This window comes from Phoca vitulina, unplaced genomic scaffold, assembly GCF_004348235.1.
Source record: "Phoca vitulina isolate PV1807 unplaced genomic scaffold, GSC_HSeal_1.0 scaffold72, whole genome shotgun sequence".
In the NCBI taxonomy this organism is placed as follows: Eukaryota; Metazoa; Chordata; class Mammalia; order Carnivora; family Phocidae; genus Phoca; species Phoca vitulina.
This window is the reverse complement of record NW_022589775.1, coordinates 7,020,840-7,043,690: the sequence shown is the minus strand read 5'-3', so window position 1 is coordinate 7,043,690 and position 22,851 is coordinate 7,020,840. Positions and strand designations below refer to the sequence as shown.

The following is a 22,851-nucleotide window of genomic DNA, read 5'->3' as shown; positions in this document are numbered from 1 at the left end:
AGGGCCAGCGGCCACTGGAAACATCACTCGGGAGAATGCCGGTGCCCTCCATGCGTATCCTCTCGTGAAAACACGAGTTTGGCAGGATCGCTTCTCATCTCCCCACCCAGGTTTTTTTAAATTCTGTTACTTCTATCTGACATCCCCTAAGGAAAAAATCATCTTTGGAAAAGATAAGCCGATGCTTAGCAAGGTTCAACCAAAACAGAAGACGGGAAATGTGTGTCCCCTTTGGCCTTTTCCTTTCATTGGGGTGCCCGCGCTTTGGCTCTGTCCTTGCCCCGCTGTCCCTTCCCACACAGAGGGAGGGGGTGTCCTGCTGACGGTGCCCCGGGCCTGGCAGTTGGGTCATGGGCTCCTCGGGCCGGCAGGGATTCACCTCTACGAGAGGAAGGGGAACCGCCCTGGGACACCGCCAGTCACATGGGGAGAAGTCACAGTCCTGAGAGGCAGCCACAGAGCACAAAGTGAGCAAAGATCCCGCAACAGGCTGGGATGTGAGCAGCCCAGAGGCCGATGCCCCCCAGCGGCCCAGCAGAGGGAGGTGGGCAGGTGGGGGAGGGGCGGGCGGGAGGAGGACAGGAGGACGCTGCCCCTCTAGCCACCCCTCCTGGAAAATTCCAGCACCTCCGGGGTCCCTGCGCAAGCCCGGCAGGCTTTGGGTCTGTGGGTGTGAGCCGCTCAGAGCTGGGACACGGCCCGGCAGGGGGAGAGGAGAGGCCCTCAATGGGGTGCCCACGAGGCCTTCCAATCTCCACACCCCGATGCACGTGGGGAGCTCCGTTCCGTTACTTTCCTCAGAAATACCCAGAACCCTGCCCCTGGCCCAGGTCAGCACTGGCCCTTGAGCCCGTCCGGCACGTCGAAGGAGAGGCTCCCGGGGGCCACGGGCTGCAGCGGGGGCAGGCTGGCCTCCAGGGGCCTGTCTGCGGAGGGCTGCAGGTTCTGTTGGCGTTTCCGCAACATCTGTCCGATGCCCATCATGGGGAACCTGCCCCGGCTTTTCACGCAGTTTGGGCTCCCCAAGGGCTGCGTGGTGCCATTACCGGGAGCCGGAGATGGGGAACACACGCCCTCTTCCTTTGGGGGGCTGTTCTTTTCTTCGTGAGCAAAGGAGACCAGAGTGGGATGCAAAGGAGTTTGCAGAGGGGACAGGCTTCCGGGCAGCAGGGCCGGGGAGAGCGTCCGCTCGCCGGGATTCCCGCGGGCCAAGCCCCCGGGGGAGCCTAGAGCCCTATAGTGATGAGACGGGGACAGCAGTTCGGGGTGGTCCTCGCGATCCACGGACGCAAAGGAGCGTACCATATCCAGCACCAGGGGGTCTTCCTTGGGGGGGATGCCGGGGCCCCCAGGGCCCTGCTGAGGAGGCTCCGGTCTCTTGACAATCCTGGGGGTCCGGGGGGGTGGGACAGGGATGAACTCCATGGAAGAAGAAGCCACACAACTGGAGTCTGAGGTTTTGCGGAAAATATTGCGGCAGCCGAAGGAATCTGCACCCAAGAAAGCAAAGGACATCATGAGGACAGTCGCGTGAACGGGGATGTGAACGGCGCTCCCCTGCCTGCTTCGGCCTCTTGACCGAGACGACCCTTCCCCGGGGTCACCAGAAGGAACCAAGAAGCAAAGGGCCCCAGCGTCCGGCGCTCCCCACAGGGAACCAGATGCTCTTCCTAGGATGGAGGGGACAGCAGGCTGGTGACAGGAGGCCTCCCGCGTTCCGGTTTGCCCACAGCACCACCTTGACATCTGCTCTCCTTCTGGCTGCTTAACATTCCGGACCCTGCCAACGAGTCTTTGAATCAGCAGAACCAGAAGCACACGCACCCAGCCCAGCGGGACCCGTGAATTTGGTCCTCAGACAAGCGACACTGGAAGGAGTGTTTCCCTCGTGACTCTTTTTTTTTTAATTGTGGTTAAAATAAATAAGTAAATAAATAACATGAAGTTCTCATCTTCACCGTTTTTCGGTGTCACAGTTCCGTAGTGTCAAATACATCGTGGTGCTGGGAAACAAAACTCTTCATGCTGGAAATCTAAAACTCTCCCCACTCAACAGTAACCCCCGTTCCCGGCCCCTGGAACCCACCATCCTCCTTTCTGTCTGTGACTCTGACTACGCCGGGGGCCTCACATGAGTGGAATCTCTGGTATCTGTCCTTCTGGGACCGGCTTGTCTCACTGAGCAGAACGTCCTCAAGGCTCATCCGTGTTGTCTCAAGTGTCCGAATTTCCGCCCTCACGATGCCCAACTGACCGGAGCCTCACCCGACTCTGACGGGGGTGACACGCTCCTCATCTCTACACGGGAGGCCATGAGCCCGTCCCCACGGTTTCCACGGCAGGTTGGCACCGCCTGGAATGCAGGTTTGCAGGCGGCGCCAGGAAAGAAAGGGAAACCCCCACCAGCCTGCAGCGGAGGGAAATAAAGCCAAGTTCCTGCAGAACAAGCCCTGTCTTCGCTTCCCTTTTCTACCGGCCCACGTTTTAGGCCCCCGTCGAGCCTCAGCTGCAGGAACAAGCAGAGTGATTCACGAGCAGCCCAGGGCGCAGGGCATCCGCTTGGCCTCACATAAATAAATCCACAGATCCCGGAATAATCTCCTCCTCGGGCCACCACAGATGCCTGAGGTTCACCGGCAGAGAGACGCAAAATTTCACCAAAGGGCTGACGTGTCTGATGTTCCAGCTGGCACGAGAGCCTCCCCTCCCCTCCCCTCCCCACCCCTCCCCACCATGGCCGTGTGCTCCCAACTGGTGGCCCAACGTCCCCCTCTGCCCAGTCCTGCGTCCTTCACTTCCCCGGAGATGGAGAGCCTGCGAGGAAGCTTCCGAGCCCAGAGTCCCTGGCCCGCACACTGCATCACCCCCCGCAGAAAGGGCCTCCTCACCAGCCCCCCACCCTGTGAGCACCCTGGCTGGCTCCTCTTCATCCATCCTTATCAGGAGGCAGGAGGCTACACGAGTCAGGAGAGAAAGCTCTAGAGCCAGGCGGCCCAACTGGAAATCTAGACTCTGTCAACTCACCAGCTCTCTGACTTTGTAGGGTTCCCTGCGCCTACGTCCTCTGCTCTAGAAGTGGGGGTGGGGTGAGCTAAGAGCTGAAACAGGGTCTGCCACACAGTGAATGCTCAGTGCTAGCGACTAGGTAAGTCTGACCTAACATGCTCTCAGACGCCAGGGTGAAGGAAAAAACGCAAAGAAACAAATGATAGCGGGCCCAGAAAAACTACCAGGCATGGAATCCACCTCGAGGGTAGCAAAGTTATCCAAAGTATCAGCCCTGACCTAGACTTTCTCGGAGACATCCATGGGACGGCACCGTCAGGGGCCCAAATTCACTGCTGCCGACAAAGCCAGGAGGCAGAAGCACTAAGGGGGGGTGTGGGGGACAAGCAGAGCTCCTCCTGTGAGACGCCGCCTTTCGGGAAAGATCAAGAATAAAAGTGAATCAAATGGAATTTTCCTCTCTGGCTGAGAACCAGGTTTCTCTTCGGGGAAGAGCTCCACTGTTTGAATCTCCCCAACACTTTCCTGCTTCGCCTGCCTGCTTTCCACACCGCTCACCACTGTCCCGGAGGATGGAGCCTCGTATTTATCAGTTACCTGATGTGCTGGACTCTGAAAGGGCGGACAAGCCCACGTATATTCCTCATTTAATCCACACAGTAGCTCTGACAGGTGGGTTTCTTTGCGCGAGTAAGGGAACAACTTTGGATCCTCTGAGGGTCAGGAACTTAGCTCACAACAAGCCAACAGAGCGGGGTCTGAGCCTCCCACCCCCAGCCCAGAGCCCAGACTCTATCGGCCATGCTTCAGTGCCTTGTTCCACAACCCCCGTCTCTATTCCTGCATCCCAATCGCCACTCCTGAAATATTTTGTACCCTGATCTCTGCTCCCTCCCACAATACCATGTACCCCGTCTCTGCTCCCACAAGACAGTGCACCCCGCCCCTGCTGTCTCAAAGCCTGCCGGCACAGGTGGCCAATACCACGTGGTCTGGACCTTGACTGTGTTCGGGTTCCCTTGGGTGTGCTCAGCACTCTCCCACGGCACAAGATTCGTGTGTGTCCCAGGGGCCCACACAGCCACCCATGAGGGGGACGCAGTGACCACGCATCTCAACACAAGGGGCCTAACCGGTAGCCTGAGCTGACCCACCTTTGTCAGGGAAGCCGGACTTGGGGGCCTTCCGGTCCTTCAGCAGAGCTTTAGTGTTCTGAATCTGCGAGATGAGAGAGGCAGAGGGCTGTTTGTGCGAGGGCACGTTCCTGTCCAACTTCTTGGAAAACGGCCGATGAAGAAAATCTCCTCTTTTTTCTTGTTCTTTGGGCTTTTCATCCTTCAAGTCAGAAGTAAACACATGTACTCACTCACACACACAAATACACAATGTGACTCCCCTTTGAAGAGTTATCCAAGGAGATTTGAGAAAGCCCAGCCTCTCAAAACTCTGTTCTCAACTGCACGTTGAACAACAGAAGAGCGTCCCGCAGACACTCCAGGGAGCCCCCCTCTTCCCCTCCCTGGGCCACAGGCCGGCTCCCGTCACCCCCAGCTCCCTGCACGGCACTGTTTCGAGGTGTTCCAGCAAGGGCAAGGTCACCCCGAGGAGATCAGTTGTTCCAGAACACGCTGGAGGAGCTAAGGCAAAGCACATGAGGACTTCTGGAAATCTGTAGTCTTCTCTAAAGCAGGACCCCCAGATTCTGCCCATGGCAGTGGTTTTGCAAATGAAATGCAACCACTTCCATCTCCTTGTCTACTCATGTGTGTTCAGCCAAGCCAAGGAGGTGGGAGCCCTGAGCCATCCTGGCCGTTTCTGAGCCTTGCCCACCCTCGGTCACGCAGGCCCTCGCCTGTGCGCTTAACACCAGCACTGTTTAGCCATTTTTGCTCTAAGTCTTGCCTTTCCTGAACTCTATTATAATCCCTCTGACAGGAGTGAATCTTACTATTTTCTGTATCTTCCACCCCACAGCCTCTGGCATAAAGCCAGGCACATAGAGAAGGCTTAATAAATAGTTATTGAAATGTTAAAGAAAAAAAAAAAAGCCAGTGAAAACCAAACTGAATTAAAATCGAGTTCAAGCTTCTGGGAAGGGTGATATGGCTCCGAAGCTCCTTCTCTGGCCCCAAAGAGTGTTTGATGTTTACTGTTTAACAGAGTCCCTGACCTCACTGCCAGTGAGGGGGAAAAAAAAGACAGTTTCACATTTTTGCCTTCAATGTTAAGAGCATTAGCAATTCAAGAGAGCTCATCCATTTTTCATGGATGTTGTTGAAAAGCTTCTTAAGGAAGCCCCTCCTTGTGCTTGTAGGGCCTTTTCCAAGGGGGATTTTCAAAGCCTTTCCAGAGTGGGGTTCGTTTCGCCGCCCAGTTGGCGGGCGGGAGAAAATGGGAGGGAAGGAACTGGAAGTGGGGGTGCCACGCAGAGCCTCAGGGTCACCGTGGGGGCCACAGCCCCTGGGGGACGCTGTGGCTGTCCCCAGTGGAGGGCTGAGGCAGGAAGAAAGGAGAGGCGAAGCCCGGAAAGTGGGTGTTCTCCACCCTTGCCGACACCCTCTGGAAGCCTGGGGCAGGGCCAGGCGAAAGGCGGACCCAGAGGACACAGGGGCTGGCGAGGGACGGGGACCAGGCTGTGGTCCCCGGGCTCCAGATCGGCACTGGGGATGCCACGGAGGACACTTGTGCTCCAGGTCATGATGATGTTACCGAGGGGAAAGGGGCGGCCACCTGCTCCAGCCCATCTCAGTCAAGGCCACGATCCTCCACTGCTTCCCTCTCCATGTTTCAATGAAACACCAACAGCCCCCTTCTCTAATGCAAAGGGGAGCGAGCTTTCACACTCCCCTGTGCCCCCAAGCATCAAAGGGCACATGACAGGCTTGTCCTGAAAAGTCTGGCAAAATTTCCTCCTCTCATGCTGTTCTTTCTACCTCTGTTTTTATGAGAAAAATCACCAGGTCCACTGTTTACACTCTAAACGGCAAAAAGGCAATCAAATGCACTTCTATGAAACACCGTAAAACAGTATTGGAAGGAAAGACAAGATTGCAGTTCCCTCCTTTTCAGGACTGTGTTCCAGAACAATGAGTACAGCTTCCTTTGGCCTGCTCTGGGATCCCTACTCTTTAGAGGGCTGCCTGGCTTCATGGCTTCATCTTGGCTCCTCCCCAACTCTCTCTGGCTTCTCAAAAGCCAAAGGGTCAAGATGCAAAGTTTCTGGGGGCCAGCACCACCACCTAACCCTAGAGTCCATTAGCACTGAGAGGTGTACTACGCATGAATTTTCTGCAGAAAGAGCCCAAGGTTGGCTCAAGAAATCTCTTCGGTAACTGACAAAGGGATATTTGGCACCAAACAGAAAGCCCCTATGGGGGGGTGGGGGGCGAAGGATGGGGCAAATGGAATGAGGACACCTGCTCGGGCCACTCTGTTGAACTTAATCCCAGGATCCTGCACCCTGGTGTTTTCTCCAAAAGCCCCCAGGACGCCCTTCTCCAGCCCAAAAGAATGGGTGATTTCACAGTGACCAGTTTCTTAGGGGGATACCAAGAATTCACCACCCAACAGATCCCTGCCGGGGATAAACTGCTGGATCAGTCCCTGTGGATGGGTCAACAGCCCACACGAGAAACGCGTTTTGTGTACCACCAGCCAATCTCAGCGCCCTCCAAGCACAGGTGACCAAATGCAACCGATCATCCAATTATACCTTTTCATTTGCATGCCCTATTTTCTCCACAAGAGATCTAGGGAACAGGATGCAAAAGTGCTTTATGTAAAAGAAACAGATCTTCAGAGGGACTCATTAAGTTCCCCCTTCAACATGCCCACACCCACTCCCCTCCCAGCGATGCTGCTGCCTCTCTTTGGCTTTCTTCTGATTCTCACATGCTCCCCACACCCGCACCCCCCCAACCGAACTCCCCAAGGCAGATGAGAGAGGGGACCCCGTGAGGCCCCAGAAGCAAGCCCCACACAAAACAGCTTCCGGTTTCCTATAAACCACATTCCACCCACTGCACAAGTGCGTGGACATTGACAAAACTGGACACTTTGAAAATGTGGCCTCATAAAGGACTGTCTACCCAAGACTCTCCCAGTGTCATGATTGTTTGAGAGGAGAGAGGAAGAAGCTAGTGAGTGATGGTGCACCGGGCTTCTGAAAGGATCGGTTTGTAGGCCCAACAGGCAGTGGGAGGAGGAAAAGCAGGTCCTTGGCCTCTGAGATCTGAGCCCCAGGGCTGGTCCCTTGAGACTCATCCCTGTGACTCTAGCCTCCTGTGTTCCAAAGAGCGGGCCCCCTCTGCCTTCCTCCCCAGCTTTGCTCCTATGGGTATAACAGGGTGACCTTCCACTGGGATGGCCCAGGGGCCTGGGTGTTGCTTGCTGGTTGCTTTGGGAAAGCCACAGAGATCTGATTTTGCCGCAGGAAAAAGACAACAGAGCTGAGAAAAAGAGGGCTTGGTTCATAAATTAGGCCACAGAAGCTCTGGACTGTTGCACAGCCCACTTCTCATATAGGTAGAAACATGAATGCATAACCAAGTGTACAGTTACAGCAAGACAATAAAAAATGGTCAACTAAACATAGAAAGCACCAGTCTGATCTGAGGGGATTCTAATAAACCCACTCACAATCGGATTCTGCATTTCAATTCCAGAGCGGGATGGGGGTACGTAGAATCCAGAGAGCCCTGAGCAAAGACCCACCAACCTTCAGGGTCATATGTGATGGTTAATTTCAAGTGTCGACTTGGCTAGGCCATAGTACCCAGTGTTTGGTCAAACAGCAGTCTAGATGTTGTGAAGGTATTTTTTAGATGCGATTAAATCAGTAGGCTTTGAGTAAAGCAGAGAACCCTCCACAATGTGGGTGGGCCTCATGCAATCAGTTGAAGGCAGTAAGAGGAAAAAGACTGAAGTGTCCTGAGGAAGAAGGAATTCTGCTTCCAGAAGGCCTTGAGACTGAGCTGAAACATCCACTTTTCCCTGGGTATCCAGGCATCTCACACACACACACACACACACACACACACTCTCTCTCTCTCTCTCTCTCTCTCTCTGTTGGTTCTTCCTGGAGAACTTGAACTAATCCATCATAACCCCCAAGTTCTTACCTGCACAGCATGGAAGTCAAGGTCTCTTGTCCAGGTGTCCAGGGAGGCCTATGAAAAGCAACATTTTCAACAATTTAAGAAGCTGTACCTGCCGTTTATCCCCTAAACTCTATGCCCTGCCACTTGCAGCTCTGGCTGAGAATTATTCGTTTCCATGTTTAGAGACAAGAAGCCAAACTCCTAAACCATCGTGCAACTAGGCAGCAGATATTCTATTTCATGCACTGAAGAGATTTTCTAGGTAAGTTTTTATTAAGTCTAAGACACCTAATGGAGGAGTGCTCTCCTGGCAAGGAAGCGGTTCAACCAATGCATTTTCCCCAAGAGCAAAAACATGCACAGAAGCAGCACCCAGATCGAGATACAGAACCCAACTGGTACCCCCACCGGTGTCCTCTCCCAGCCCCCAAAGGTAACCACCATTCCGATTTCCAACAGCACCGATTGTCTGATCTGATTCCAGACTTTATTTTTACAAGTTGCATAGATTTGAAACAAGACACCAAAGCAAACATTTTAATATTTTCCCTTTAAACTTACTGCCCCTGTGATGGGTTGAATTGCATTCCCCCAAGTTCCTATGTTGGAGTCCTCACCCCCAGGACCTCAGAAGGTGACCCTCTTGGAAGACAGAGTCAGGACGGTTGGCGGATCATGTCCCCTTTGATGCTTGGGGGAAAGGGGCGTCTGAGAGCGCACTTGCCTTCACCTTTGAGGAGGGGGCCTGCTGGGGAATCACCTTTACGGAAGTCATCCAGCCCCAATGCAGTGGGACTGAGATTCTCATAAAAGGGGGGAAACTGGACATAGAGACGCACCTGCAGAGAAGTGCTGCAGGCAGAGATCAGTGGTGCTATAAGCCAAGGAACCCCAAAGCCGAGGAACCCCCAAGATCCCGGTAACCCCCAGTAGCTAAGAGGCACGGGACAGGTTCTCTCCTCACTGCCCTCGAAGGGAACCAGCCTTGAGCTCGGACTTCTGGCCTCCGGAACTGAGGGACAGCGAATCCCTGCTGTTCGGTGCCCTGTGTGTGACCCTCTGTTACGGCAGCCCCCGCACGCAGATCCGGTCCCTCTGCCACCACCCCCCGCACAGCGTCCTTCCCACGCTGCCCCGGGACTGCGCTGCTGAGAAGCCCTCCGAGGCCGAGCTGACATTGCTCTGCACCTTAGCGGATTTTAACAAACATGACCTCTGGCTCCATGCGGCTCTCAGAAGCCAGTTTCAAAATGACGACTGCCCCTCCTCGACCTCCCCCGTCCTTGAGGGCCTCTTTTTTTTTTAGGAAGAGGAGTCCCTGGGGCACATGCTCGAGGCGTTCTCAGATGAAACATGTGTCCCACTTTTACAGACATATTTGCCACCTTTTAAAGGAAGAGGAGGAAAGAAGTCGTACAAGAACAGCCCTGTAATCCCAAGGGGGGCATTTTTTCAACTTAATTCAGCTTTTGGTCTCCTAGGAGAAAAAGAACTGGAACTGAGAGGAACAAAGAGGCCACGCGCGCTCCCGGGGCCGGGACACAGGCCCGGAGCCCCCCAGCCCCCACCCCAGCCAGCCTGCACTTCTCCTGGACCAGCGCATGGCGACTGGAAGGAGGCGCACGGAGGCTCTGAGGAGGCGGCTTCACCTAGAAACCCTGGGCCCTTTCAGCTACTCTGAACACGTTTTCTAACTGGCCCCATTCCACTCTCTGGGCTCCAACAGAGGCGGGTTAGATAATCTAGTAACGGCCTGTAATTTAATTAGTACAAGTATCGCTGCCTTTGGAGAAAACAAACGGATCATAGAAAATTGAAATGCTCTTTTCCCATTAGCGTTCCTATTTAAACCCTAACCGTTAAATATTTCAACAAATGTTTAAAACACTCGCCATGTGTTTTCAGGCCAAATGAGATAATCATCCGAGAAAAATAATCTGGGTGGGGGAAAAAAAAAGGCCCCTTTCCCATGACAGACGCTTTCAAACAAACAATCACAGGGGTCAGGTTCGAGGGCAACCAAGGACACGGACGTCAGCAAGGTGGCTCAGAGGCCACCGCGGGCACGCACATGGGGCACTGGGTGCATTGTTACTTGAGCCCCTCAAGAGTCAAATGCAGGCCAAGAGGCAAGAGAGCCTCACGGTGAATTCTGCATCCTCTGCACCCCAGCTGAGGTGACGACCCTCTGAGCAAGTGACCAGATGTCCCTCCCTGCCTTAGGGCTTGGGCACCTGGTAATGACGATGAGACTTGGATGCTAGGCTGCAGGTGTGTCCCCCACTGCAGTCAAGCTAGGTGTCCCGCCTGGATCATTCCACCTTCTTCTCTCGTGGTCCCAATTCTACCTGCGACCTGGGGCAAGATCCACCTGATTCTTTAATTTGTTCATTTAGCGAATATTTGCTGAGTGCCTACTGCATGCCAGAGCACTGTGTGGGACTCTAGGGATACTGTGAGGAGCAAAGGGGACACACTCCCTGCTCTTAAGGAACTCACGGTCCAGAGTGGGAGAGAGACGTGAGTCAAACACTCCCTGAGCAAACAGAACGTGCAAATGGGACGAGCTCCAGGACGCAGAATGGGGTGTGACAGCCTGTGGAGAGATGGGACCCAATGGCAGAGGTCAGAGAATGGTGGGGGTTAGAATCTGAAGATAGAAGATACCAGTCAGCAAACAGAGGTGAGGGGAACATTCTGGAAGAGGGAACAGGGTATACACAGCGCTAGGAGCCAAGAGAGCACAGAAGTCTGAAAGGCCCCGTGGGTCTGAGCCCACAGCAAGAAGACGGGCTGTGTGTGTGGGTCTGGGGGACAAGGCTGGAGAGGCAAGCAGACGCCAGTCTAATCCGCGACATGGCGGCCATGTCACCGACTTTGCCTTCCAGGTTAAGGAAGCCTTCGAAGGCTTGGAGCAGGGAAGTAACGTGATCCCACCTGAGTGTGGATGGCTCGGCTCTGGCTGGTGTGCAAAAAAGGGAGAGCCAGGGGTTCATGGGGAAGGGGGGGCGACCAGTTAGGGCTGTGGCCAACATCCAGGCCAGAGGCGGTGGTGTCTGGGGGGTGGGAGGGCAGAGACAGAGGGGGTGGTGGGGTTTGAGAGGTTTAGGAGTCAAGCTGGCAGATCCTGCTGACAGGATCTGAGGCTGAGGAAAAGTAACTGCTGGGTTTCTGCCCTGTACTGAGGGTGGGGCTGCCATCTGCAGAGACACTGGGGGTGGGGCGGTTCCAGGCACGCTGGTTTGGGGACACCTTCGCTCATGCAGGAGGAGGTTTAGTAAGCAATTGGCTGGAGGGGTCTGGAGCTCAGGGGAGTCTGGCTCCTACACCACCTCCGCCCTCCTGCCCTCAGCCCGAAAGCGGGCTTGCTGCTCAGCCCCAGCGCACACCCGCCCCCCCGCCAAAAGCTGATGTGCATCCTAATCATGCTGGTGCTGCAGCCTGTCTCAGAGGAAGGAGGGCTCCAGCCTGGGGTCACCACCCCCAGCCATCCCTGGAGTTCCTCCCAACTTCCTCTGCCCTCACTCCTCCCAATCCCGCATCCTTCAAGCGGGGCGGGGCGGGGGGGGGGGGGGGGACCCGGCCCCCCCTTCCCTTCACTGCCAATGCCACCAACAGAGAGGTCTACGCTCACTGTCTCCACTTCCCTTCTTCCCCTTCTGAAACCCATGCAATCTTTCTGCCTTCGCCACTTCCACGAGCTGGTCTCTGTAAGAGCCCCCAGGGTCTAACTAACTACGCAGCCGACACCACTGACCATTTTACACTCGGCCTCTCCCGCGGTCTCCCTGGTGCCATTCCCAGCAGCGTCTCCTGCACGCTCCCTGGCCACCCCTGTCATCCTTGCCACCGTGCCTCCTCATGCCCACCTCCTTCAATCTCACCGTCCCCTAGGCTGGGCCTAGACGGGACAGCCGTGCCATTCTGCCCTGCCTTGACGCTCGGGGTGGCCTTCCCTGCGCTCCTGTCACATTTACACGTGACAACTCTGTGTCACCTGTGTCACTGGACGGGCCTGGGCCGTGCCCCACGTGCTCTCTGTCGCTGCCAAGGAGCCTGGCATGATGCTCAGTCACCACCCACCCTCGCTGCAGCCTTCGCTCAAGAAAAACCTGGGAGAACTTCCTTCTCTGGTGACAGGCCCGGCTCGTGCAATAATCAGGATGAAAACGGAGTCCGAAAAGGGAGGAGGGAAGCGGGCAGGCCCGTCGGCCTCAAGCAGGGCATGGGGGAAGGAGGGCTCCCCTTTTGATCTCTCCTCAAACGAAAACATTCCGGAGGCTCGGGAGGGGAAATCAAGCAGATTCCCAGGAAAATCAGCGAGAAGGCAGAGAAGCCGCATCTGACAAAGTGCCGAGTGAGGCGTCCGGGGTGGGTGGGCGGGTGGGGGGGGGGGTGCGGGCCTCACCCTGGGCCCCGGGTCCGGCTTCCCAGGCAGTCTCTTCCCAAGCACGCATGTGGGGTCTGAAATTGGTACAACTTGCCATACGATACTAGTTTTTACTCTGAAATCAAAGAATCTTGGTATTTTCTCTTACGTATGTACTAGGCAGCATCAAGTTGCAAGGACAGGTGCCCGGAAAAGCTTGCTTTCATCCAGCACTTTTTCCTGTCCCTCATTTTACTTTCTCCTTCTGATGCCAAGCGTTACACTCATGTATATTTTTGAGCATCTCATTTTTGCCTTTTGAAGACTTCACGATGGTTTCCAACCTTGGCCACTCAATGGCATCAGCCAGGGAGCTTTAAAAAATACTGAGCCGCCCCCAACCACCCCCCGCCCCCAATTCCTGCCCCATGAGATTCAGTGGAATTGGTCTGAGGTGCATCTGTGCACCCAGATATTTAAATGCTCCCGGGTGAGTCTAATGTGTGGCCACAGCTGAGAACCACACAGTCCGACGACTGAGTGATCGTGGCTCGACTGGAAACCATCTTTCGGGGCTCAGTTAAGCCAGTAAGTATTTGTCTTTTGCTGCTTCTGTGTCCCACCATCATTGGTTTCTGGTCCATTCTGCTCTCCAAATGGGAATCCACTCTTCCTAAGCGATCCTGGGTTTTGCTTTGGGGGTCACTCACCTCGTAGGGCTCCTTGGTGGGCCTGCACTTTTCTATCTGGTAGAGCTGGGTCTTGTAGCAAATGCTGTCCTGGATGTCAGATTTCTATCAGAGGAGAAGGGGGGGGAAGCATGGCGTAACTCACAGGAAACAGAAATGTCCATTACGTAGTCATTCATTTTTAAAGCAGCACTTGGCGGAGAAAGTGTCAAAAGTGGTTGGCAAGCCAGTTAATTGCGATGCAAAGCCTCATCCGAGGATGGCCTGCAGGTGGGATGCCGTAAGTGGGGGAGCCCCAGACCCAGAGTCAGGCAACCTCCTATTGTTGACCCTGGGCACATCACCTCTCCTTGCTGGTCTCAGATTTTTCATCGGTGCAATGAAGGCTACTCTAAGATGTGAAAGCAGAAACCAAATACGTGAGCTAGAAAGAATAACTTATTTTACTGACCTATTAAACAGGATATGGACCTTGCTTATTGGCTTATTGAAAAACAAGAAGCCTCATCTGCCCCACCCCCCAGTGAGTCACAGCAATTCATCATACAGCTTAAAGATGATGGCAAACTGTATCTAAGATGATCTAGGTGCATGACTGACGTGCAATCTTGTCTGGAGACGGGTGAATTAAATGACTAATTAGTTTGCCAACCAACAAATATTCACGGAATGGCCTTACATAAGGGCTCCGACATAAAGTCCACGCTTCTTGGTTTTAGGAAGAAGAAATGACAACCAAGAGAGAAAAGGAGAAATGACAAATAATTAAGGAATAATTAAGGTATGTATTTTACTTTTTAGTTCACTAGTTTCGGTTTTAAAATTATACTTGGGCTGTTGGTAATTGGTTGATGAGATTAATAGCTGGGACAGTGCATACCATGCAATTAAATTAGCCGTGTGTGAAAATTATGGAGCAGACCAGCTGTCTGTGGGGATTAATTCACTCTAGTTAAAAGCAGCCCCTCGCCTAGACGCTGGTTCTCAGACCAGGTATGCCTATGATTGAAGGGTTAAGTGCAAAACAGACACAATACAATAAAAACCTTCTGCAGCGAGAACCACATTAGCTGAGTTTCCAGGGAACATTCTCGGTACCCAAAGACTGGCTCGGCTTTGCAACGCTTGCGTGCCACCCCAACGCCGAGCAGAGTGCAGCAGCAGAAACAAGCAGATGGCAAGAAACAAAGACAAATCAAGACGCAGCCTAAGAGCTTTAGTGATTGTTTAGGAAGAGTGTGAGTAACCAAAGTTTATATCTGTACATGTGGGGGCAGACAGAGGAAAGGAAATATTTTACAAACTAAAGTCCCGGGGCGCCTGGGTGGCTCAGTCGGTTGAGCTTCAGGCTCTTGGTTTTGGCTCAGGTGGTGATCTCAGGGTTGTGAGATCAAGCCCCACGTCGGACTATGCACTCAGTGTGGAGTCTGCTTGAGATTCTCTCTCTCCTTCTCCCTCTGCCCCTCCCCCTGCTCATGTGCGTGCTCACTCACTCGCTCTGTCTAAAAATAAATAAATGAATCATAAAAAAATAAATAAATAAATGAAGTCCCTTGGGGTGCCTCGCTGGCTCAGTCAGTAGAGTGTGTGACTATTGATCTCTGGGTTGTGAGTTCAAGCCCCACGTTGGGTATAGAGATTACTTAAAAATAAAATCTTAAAAAAACAACAAAACAAAAAAACCCCAAAAGTCCCTCCATCTCATCGATTGGCATCCAAAGAAGTTCTGCCAAAAGAATGTTTGAATTGGCTAGCTTATTTAGGAAAGTAGCAATTTCACCCTTTAAATATGGAATTGTGAATTTGATAGTCAGCTTCATGGAGACACTTTCTAAAAACTAATTTTTGAACAACAGTCATCATTTGAAAAAAAAATCAGTGTGTTGATCCTCTTTTCCTCCTCTTACTTGACAGCTATTTAAATTCTCAACTACTATCTTCTACCACAGTGGTCCCCAAAGGGTGTGACCTTGAACCCATATAAGTGAAAAAGGTATAGGAAGGCACCTATAATGTATGCATATTTATTTACAACTATAAGCATGTACCACTATACTAACAGATCACATACATGATAAAATATGTATCAAATAGAATTTAAAAGGATAAGATAAGAAAGAAACATGGGGCATGTGGTCTCACAAAAAGGAAATGGGAAGCAGCTTCAAGTCCAGTATCTTTTAAGCTCATCATCATGGGAGAACAGAGAACCTGGGCATGGTACAAGAGATTTTCTTACCCCTTATCACATAATAAAATGATATAAAAAATACACTGTGTCACAGCACCTAGGTGACGCAGTCGCTTAAGCCTTCAATTCTTGGTTTTGGTTCAGGTCCTGATCTCAGGGTCATGAGGTCAAGCCCTGCATCAGGCTCTGAGCTCAGCATGGAATCTGCTTAAGACTCTCTCCCTTTGCCCCTCCCCCCCAGCACTTGTACACGCGCACGCACGTGCTTTCTCGCTCCCAAATAAATAAATAAATCTTTAAAAAAAGTACTCTGTCAAGGGTCCTGTCTTTCTGGCCTCAACTTCTCTCCTACGGTAGCTTTCCTGCAACTGTGACACCATCTCTAACGTCCAGTCTCAAAGCTGCGTATTTTCCCCATCAGAAGCGTCATCCCATCACTGAGGACACAGGGCATGCTCCCCCCCCCCCCATAAAACACTGTTCTTATTTTTAAAAGCCTTTTACTGTTGATAATGCTTCTCCTCGTGTACATCTTTCCTTTGGTGGTTCACCCAAAAAGTACTTCTGTGGATAATTTCCCATTGGAGCAAAATCGAACAAATTCCCTAAGCTGAGTCAGCTTAGAAACATCTGCACTCTCGTCCAACTGTTTAACAAACCTCCCAATGAGCTTCTTGGTCTATTCAGCAACATTTTCTAGACATCTCCCAAATCTATTTGCTAAAGAGACACACTCTGACCATCTTGCCTTCTGGGCATTATTGTGTGGTCCTTTCTGCCATGGCAGGGAGAATATCATTTCCCCAACTGTAGGTAGATTTTCATTTTTAGCACTAATAGAGAAACTTCACAAAAGGTTTCTAAGCCTATTGTCTAGTGGAATTTTTCGAAACACTGGGTTGGCTATCACATGACTTTAAATTGCCCTGAAAAAAAAAAAATAGCGCACTGAAAAAGCTCTAGAAGCTCTTCATGTTCTGTTTTCTAAATGTCTTCCTAACCGTGACAGCCCCATACCATCAGATCCCAAGGTGCCACGTACACAGGGTGAGGGTCGCTCTTCATGACAGTGGATTTGCAATCAAATTTCCAATGGGCTTCCTGACAATTCTGAATCTCTCTAACAGGCTGACTTCCTATCAGAACCGGTCAGCCTCCACTGTTCCGAGTAGGAGAAACAGGAGTGGTATGCAGAACCATACTGCCTTCGATCAAGTTTTCCATGCAGAATTATTAAGCAGAGAGAGATGATTTAGTCAAAACTAGATACCGAAGCATGTACATTCCTTCCCCAGGCATAGATGAACTGCTTGTGGCAGAAGGACAAAGGTGACCAAGGCATGAGGGTCCCTCACCTGTTGCACAGGACACCTACCTACTCTCTGACGCCCAGACTGAAGGCACCAGGGCCAAGCTAGTAAAGCTCAATTTCATTTTACTTTCCAGAGAAGTAAATATAAAGAATGGCTTCCTCATAAATCATGCTTTAGAGATGAATGCCTGAGAGGCACTGCTCCCCAACTTTTATGACCACAGAAGTCCCCGATGCCTTTAACATGGGAACCCAAGGAGCTCAGAGGCAGACAGAAAACGCAAGAGAGAAACTGAAGGGGAAAGTGGCTTGAATCTCTCACAGAGATTCAGGGCTTACCTCTGTGGGAGGATATTTGAAAAACACCTCAGGTAAAAAGCACTAGCTACCTGAGAAGCAGGTTTTGCTACTATTTTATCCCACATTCAGAAACTCAGCCTCCCATTTAGTTTAAATTAACAGCTCAGATCAAGTGTCAGCAACTGAGAAACACTCTAGGTTTAAGAGCTCCTTTTTCCACGGGGAGCAGAGAAAACTGCCACTAGGGCCCCACTCACCCCTGACAAATAGCGCTCGAGTTTCTTGTTTAAAAGGAAGTAGATGGCGAGGATGTGGCAGGCGCGGTTGGAGAGCACAGTGTTGATCACGTCACTGTTCTTGTAGCCCAGCTTCTCCGTCATGTGAAGCACCACACTTGGGCTCAGGTCCTCCAGGGAAATCCTGTCCAGCAGAGAGAGCACCGGTCACCTCTCCACCTCCACTGAGGGGCTCCAGGGCCTCCTCAGTGATGCTCACAAACATGGCGGCACAAAGCATCCACCACCCCCCACCAATCAGGGCCCCTATGAACAATCGTGTCCATCCATCCATTCATTCATTCACTTGACTTTTTTATTATGAACAATGTCACACAGACAGAAAACTAGTGAGAAGAGTATAAATACCCTTTGTGTACCCAACACCAGAATACACCACTGTTAACACTTTGCTCTATTTTCTTCATTTATTTATTTATTTAGTGCTCAAGTATTTTAAATCACAGGCATCCTGACCTTTCATTCTTACACACCCCAGTGTGCACCTTTAAGATCCAAGGACATCTCCTACAGAATCACAATACCATTCACATACTCAATGATTTAATAATTTGTAATAATTTCTTAGTATTCTCTAATATCTAGACTATATTCAAATTTCCCCCAATTATCCCTGAATTGCTTTACAATCTGGCACTCTTTTCTAAAAATGTGTTTATTGGACATGGGTAGAGCCCACACTTGAGTTGGATGTAAGTTGGGCTGGGAAAGGAGCACATTCAGGAGCCAACCCAGACTGTGTTGAAGGAACAGTGTGAGATCCCGCATTCACAAAGAGGGAACTGGGGGCTCGGCCATAAAGTAGGGTGCTCTCAGAGGGCAGATTAAAGCTTCTTATGAAGATAAACTCCTTGGTTAGGAATGAATGCCTGCTATTCATTTATCCACTCATCCACTCATTCGTTTATTCATTCCTTCAACAAGTCCCTGTTTTGTGGAGTCGACATTGCAGTGGGGAACAAACGAAATAAATTCATTTAGCCTTCATGAAAATCTTATGAGTAGGTACTATTAGTATCCCCATGTTACAGATGGAAGAAACTGAGGCCCACACCTGGGAAATGACTTGCCTTGGGATCCCATAGGCAGGAAGGAGGAGCCCCAGAATTCAAACCCTGGCAGCCTGGCTCAGAGTCTAGATGCTAAACCTCTACACTCAGCAGCTCTCAAATAAACAGACATGAGGAAGGGCTAAGGAGAACAACAAAGTAGGCTGAGGAGCATAGAGTGTGTGTGTGATGATAGCGGGGGTACATCATCAAATAGAACATTCTAAATCCCTTAAGAGAGATATAAATAGGGCACTCTGAGCAGAAGGCAAGCACACCCGGCCAGAGAGCTCTGTAGCCCACCAACCCTCCACCAAGGGTCCGAGGACATTTTTTATGGGACCTCGGACCATAATACCCTGAGAAACCACACAGGACAAATCCGTAATGATACAGAAGAGGAAACTGACTTGCCAAATTTACAGGCCAGCTGAAAAGGGCAGCAAGGGCAGACCTAGGTTTGCGGACCATCTTCCACCACCCATCGGTATAACCTATAGCAGCCCTCCCTCGTTAGATACGGGGAAGTGCCATCCAAAGAAAATGCACCCAAGGAACCTCAAAATCCGCCTCCCCCTCCTTGTTGGCCACAAAATCAAATTCTAGATAACGGATGGGGGGCGGTTTGGAATGACTAGCGGTAAAAATAATGTTTGTTAAAAAAGAATACAATTACTTGAAGTTTGCCAAAGCACTTACTAAAGCAGAAGGCTCAATTTTGGAAACTACCCAGTAATGACTGTGTGGGCGTGGCCCTGCCCCTGGCCAATCAGACCATGGCCCTGTGCCTTGTCCTTAGCCAATCAGACCACGGCCTCATGGCCTCACCCCTGGCCAATCAGATCACGGCTGCGTGAGCCGCCCCTGGCCAATCAACCGGCCGCCACCCTCGGCAGCCCGCCCCCCTGCTACCCGCAGCAGGGCCCCAAGAGAGAGAGCTGCGGAAGAGGGGTGCCACCAGGGTGGGGCTGGGGGGTGGAGGTGAGAAGGGGGCAGTAAGCAGGGGCAGGCACCCCATCTCGGCCCTTCTATAGCCATTGTCCTCAGAAACACAAGAGCTCTGCCAAAAGACACTGTCGACTCTGGTGACTGAGAGTACTAAACATTTTCAGTAAGCAACGTGTATATTTGGAAGTCTGCAATATCGGTTACTTAATTTTGACTATCTCCCCATGTTTGGACACTAGTAAAACGTTCCAGAACCCCAGGTATAATTCTGAGTAAATCTGCATTAAATAACCTATTATACCACTTTGGCCTTATTTCACCCTGTTGCCAATGACCTCCTTTCCCTCCCGCCCACCTCCAGAGCTAACTGGATGGTGGGAGACTGTCCAGGCTCGAGCAGGGCGATGGAGGAAGGCAGCCAAGGTTACCTCCCTAAAAATATCTGCTTCTAGCACACAGGGAGGCTGGCCCGTGCACAGCAAACTGTTGACTGACTGGCACGAATATTTATTATAAAAAGTTGACTTTTAAAGTTATTTTCCTCTTGCCTTTTGGAGATCAACTTGGAAGCCCAAATGACTTACCAGAAGGCTTTACAGAAGAGTGATACAAAACATAAGCCCTGTATTTTCGCTCTTTCCCCAAAGTAAAACATTTTTAACAACATCTAAAATAATGAAATCTGAGGCTAGGTTTGTTGGGAAGCTATAAAATATACTTTATAATACAGTCCATATTCCTTTTCCTGATCACATGCTCTGACTCCATTTATCTGTGCTCTGGTCAAACCAGAAAAATAACTATCAAAAGCACTGATTATTTATTTTTCTTTTTTTTTTTGCCTTACACATTTTTCAAAATCAAGACTGTAAAAAACCTACCTCCCGCAAGAGTTCAGATTTCTGGTTTTGGTGCTTTAAAACGAACATTGATTTGCCTCTGGTACAAAATGAGCAGTGGGCCTTGTATAAACAGAAGATAGTAAGTGGCTGTTTTCTTCAACAGACATGATCTTAACCATTTTTACAACCCGGCTAGTTCATGTGCAGCCTTTATGCTTCTGACCAAGTCCAAAGACAAAAAAAAATTGCTAATCTGGCAAAATCCAGTACAGGATCCTTGAATTTGGTTTAATCTACAAATGCCTGACTACCACCTGTGGAAAAGCTATAGAATGAGGCGCCACGGTAGGATTCTTTGTGAATGAGGATGCGGCCAACAAGGAGGGGGAGACTGTATTTCTAATGCCAGCTCCACTTCCTTCCAACAGCTGCCACGTTCGGTGGATTGATTATGCTCATTTAGGCAGTGATTACATTAGCTTAATGACTCACGTGGCTGCCACCAGCACGCCCTCCTCTAGCGGAAAGCATACCTGTGCGCTGCCGTCCTTCGTGAGCATTGGTAGTGAGCCATGGCTCCCCGGCTTTGCTTTCCATCTCACGTTGAGGTAATATTTCTGGTGTCTGTTTCAGACACGGGCCAAGTGGAGCCAGTGGTGGAAACCAGCAGTCTATTTCCAGGTTCCCCTGGTAACCTAAGTAACCTAGACTTGGTTTAAATTACCTCTCAAGAGTCAAATGCTAGAATTCTAGATGGCAACGGAGTGAAACTACCTCATCCATACTCAGAGTGAGTGTAAATTTGGCTCAGTAGCATGGATGCAAACTCCACCCATGGCCTCTTAAAGTTCTTCTAGAACTTTCTCCCCAAGACAGAGCCCTGCCTTCCCATCCTATTTGGAGAACTCAGTGTGACAGCTTTCCTACAGCTTGGTGGATGTTTCCAGACCCTCCTGGACATTCTGAAAAATATCTGTCCCCCTCATCAGTGGTCCTTGTTCTCATCTGGGCTTCAGACTACAGTGAGCAGGCCCAGGCCCTAGAGTGTGGGTCCCAGAACTGGAAGGTATTTGACCCATGTGGTCTTCATGTTTGCTGTAAAGGAACCAAGGTGAGGGGCCTCATGCCTTCACTCAGGGCAGTTAACAATATGTCAAATGAGTAGGAAGAAAGTACAAGGAAATGTTTTCTTGTACTTGTTTTCAAATCTGTAGTCAGTGCAGCAGCAGTGGCGACGTGTGGGCCAACACGAGGTGCCCCTCAGGGTTTCCACGCTGTGGATCCCCGCCTGCGAGCCTTGCATGAAGCATTCTCCTCTTGGAAGCTACTAAGGTGAAGCCTTCACAGGAAGTCCACCGGGAAACACGGCCTGAAGCAACTGTCTCCTTCTACCGCCTTTTCTTCTTGCCCCCACCATTCTGAGCAGGGGACTCGGGGCTAAACTAAACATCGGAGCAAAGAAGCAGCAGAAGAGGGGCCCGAGGGGTGGTTTGAATGGGGAGAGGGCCAATCCCACTGATTCTGCCTGAGGCTGGCGGGAGAGCCCAGGAATGGATCTCACACACACTCAAATACAACCAGATACCGTCACAGACACACTCAAACACACACACACACACACACACACACACACTCAGGCCACAGCTAGTCTGAACGGTCCCTTTGTGTGAATTAGAAAGAGGTGCCACTCTGTGAAGATGTAAGCCCCCGGAGCAAGAATGACAAGGGGAATGTGGTGTGGATTCCAGCCTCCACCCACCCTCTGCTGGGTACCCCGTGCAGGGCACAGTCTGCACAACCACATGGGATGTCCCCCTCTACCCTTCCTCTTGTGCACTGAGGTGGGCCTGTCCCTGGATGTGTGGGCACAGAGTGGGGGATGGGCAGCCAAGAGAAAACGCAGCTTTTCCTTGAATCATGTACTGCTTCCTGTCCAGAAGTATTCAGGGCTCAGGAGGCAGCCCCATCTGGCCTGAGAAGGGGTCCCTCTGTGTGTACTTACCTGTTGGGATAGGTGACATTACATGGCACTTTGCCCGTGTAATTCTCATTAAGCCAGCGATTCGCCAGTGCTTGCTGAATATTGGGCCTCTTCACAGGATCTGGTTCCAGGAGAGAGCGCAGGAAGTTGATGGCACCTGGGAAGACATTAGGCAAACATACCCATGTTACAGGCTGAACGCAGATGCCACCGAGACTCAAGGCAGGTGGTCCACCCCTGCTCCTGAGTCATGGCCAGCACTGGTCTATTCCCTGGATCTCCGGGTGCCTCAAGTCCAAAGAGTTTAAGATATCTGTCCAAGGGTACACGGTTAAGCAAGACCCAATTCGGGTCTCCCCATGCCCTGCACTTCCCAGGACAACCTGTGGTCTGATCTTGCGGCCCATCTCTAAAGGTGAGCCCAAGAGCTGTTCTCTTTCCATGCTTGAAGGGATAAAAGAAACTAAAGAGAAAATGCTTGTTCTCAAGGTGGTTTTTTGAGGAAGTACTCAGAAAGGAACCAGAGGGTAAAGGCACTCTGAATTATACCCTCTAACTTGCCTCTCACCATGTGACACACAGAGTCTCAAGAGACCAAGGGAGGTCCTGCTTTCTTTCTGGTCTTTTTTTTTTTTTTTAAAGAATTGGGGAGGGGGAGGGGAGGGGCAGAGGGACAGGGAGAGAGAGAATCCTAAATAGGCTCCATGCCCAGCACGGAGCCCAACATGGGCCTCCATCTCACAACCCTGAGATCACGACCTGAGCTGAA

General features: G+C 51.3%; 1 protein-coding gene across 1 annotated transcript in view; it reads right to left on the bottom strand.

Annotated features, from left to right (window-relative positions):
• Window positions 1-560: 560 nt before the first annotated feature.
• The window catches only part of HUNK (hormonally up-regulated Neu-associated kinase), a 98,686-nt gene continuing 76,395 nt past the window's right edge, over window positions 561-22,851 (bottom strand). The window contains exons 6-11 of the mRNA XM_032393298.1: window positions 22,104-22,239; window positions 17,224-17,386; window positions 13,185-13,268; window positions 8,127-8,174; window positions 4,161-4,341; window positions 561-1,490 (exon numbers count right to left, since the gene is read on the bottom strand). Of these exons, the coding sequence (XP_032249189.1) occupies window positions 832-1,490; window positions 4,161-4,341; window positions 8,127-8,174; window positions 13,185-13,268; window positions 17,224-17,386; window positions 22,104-22,239 (1,271 nt within the window). The 3' untranslated portion in view covers window positions 561-831. The remainder of the gene's footprint in view (window positions 1,491-4,160; window positions 4,342-8,126; window positions 8,175-13,184; window positions 13,269-17,223; window positions 17,387-22,103; window positions 22,240-22,851) is intronic.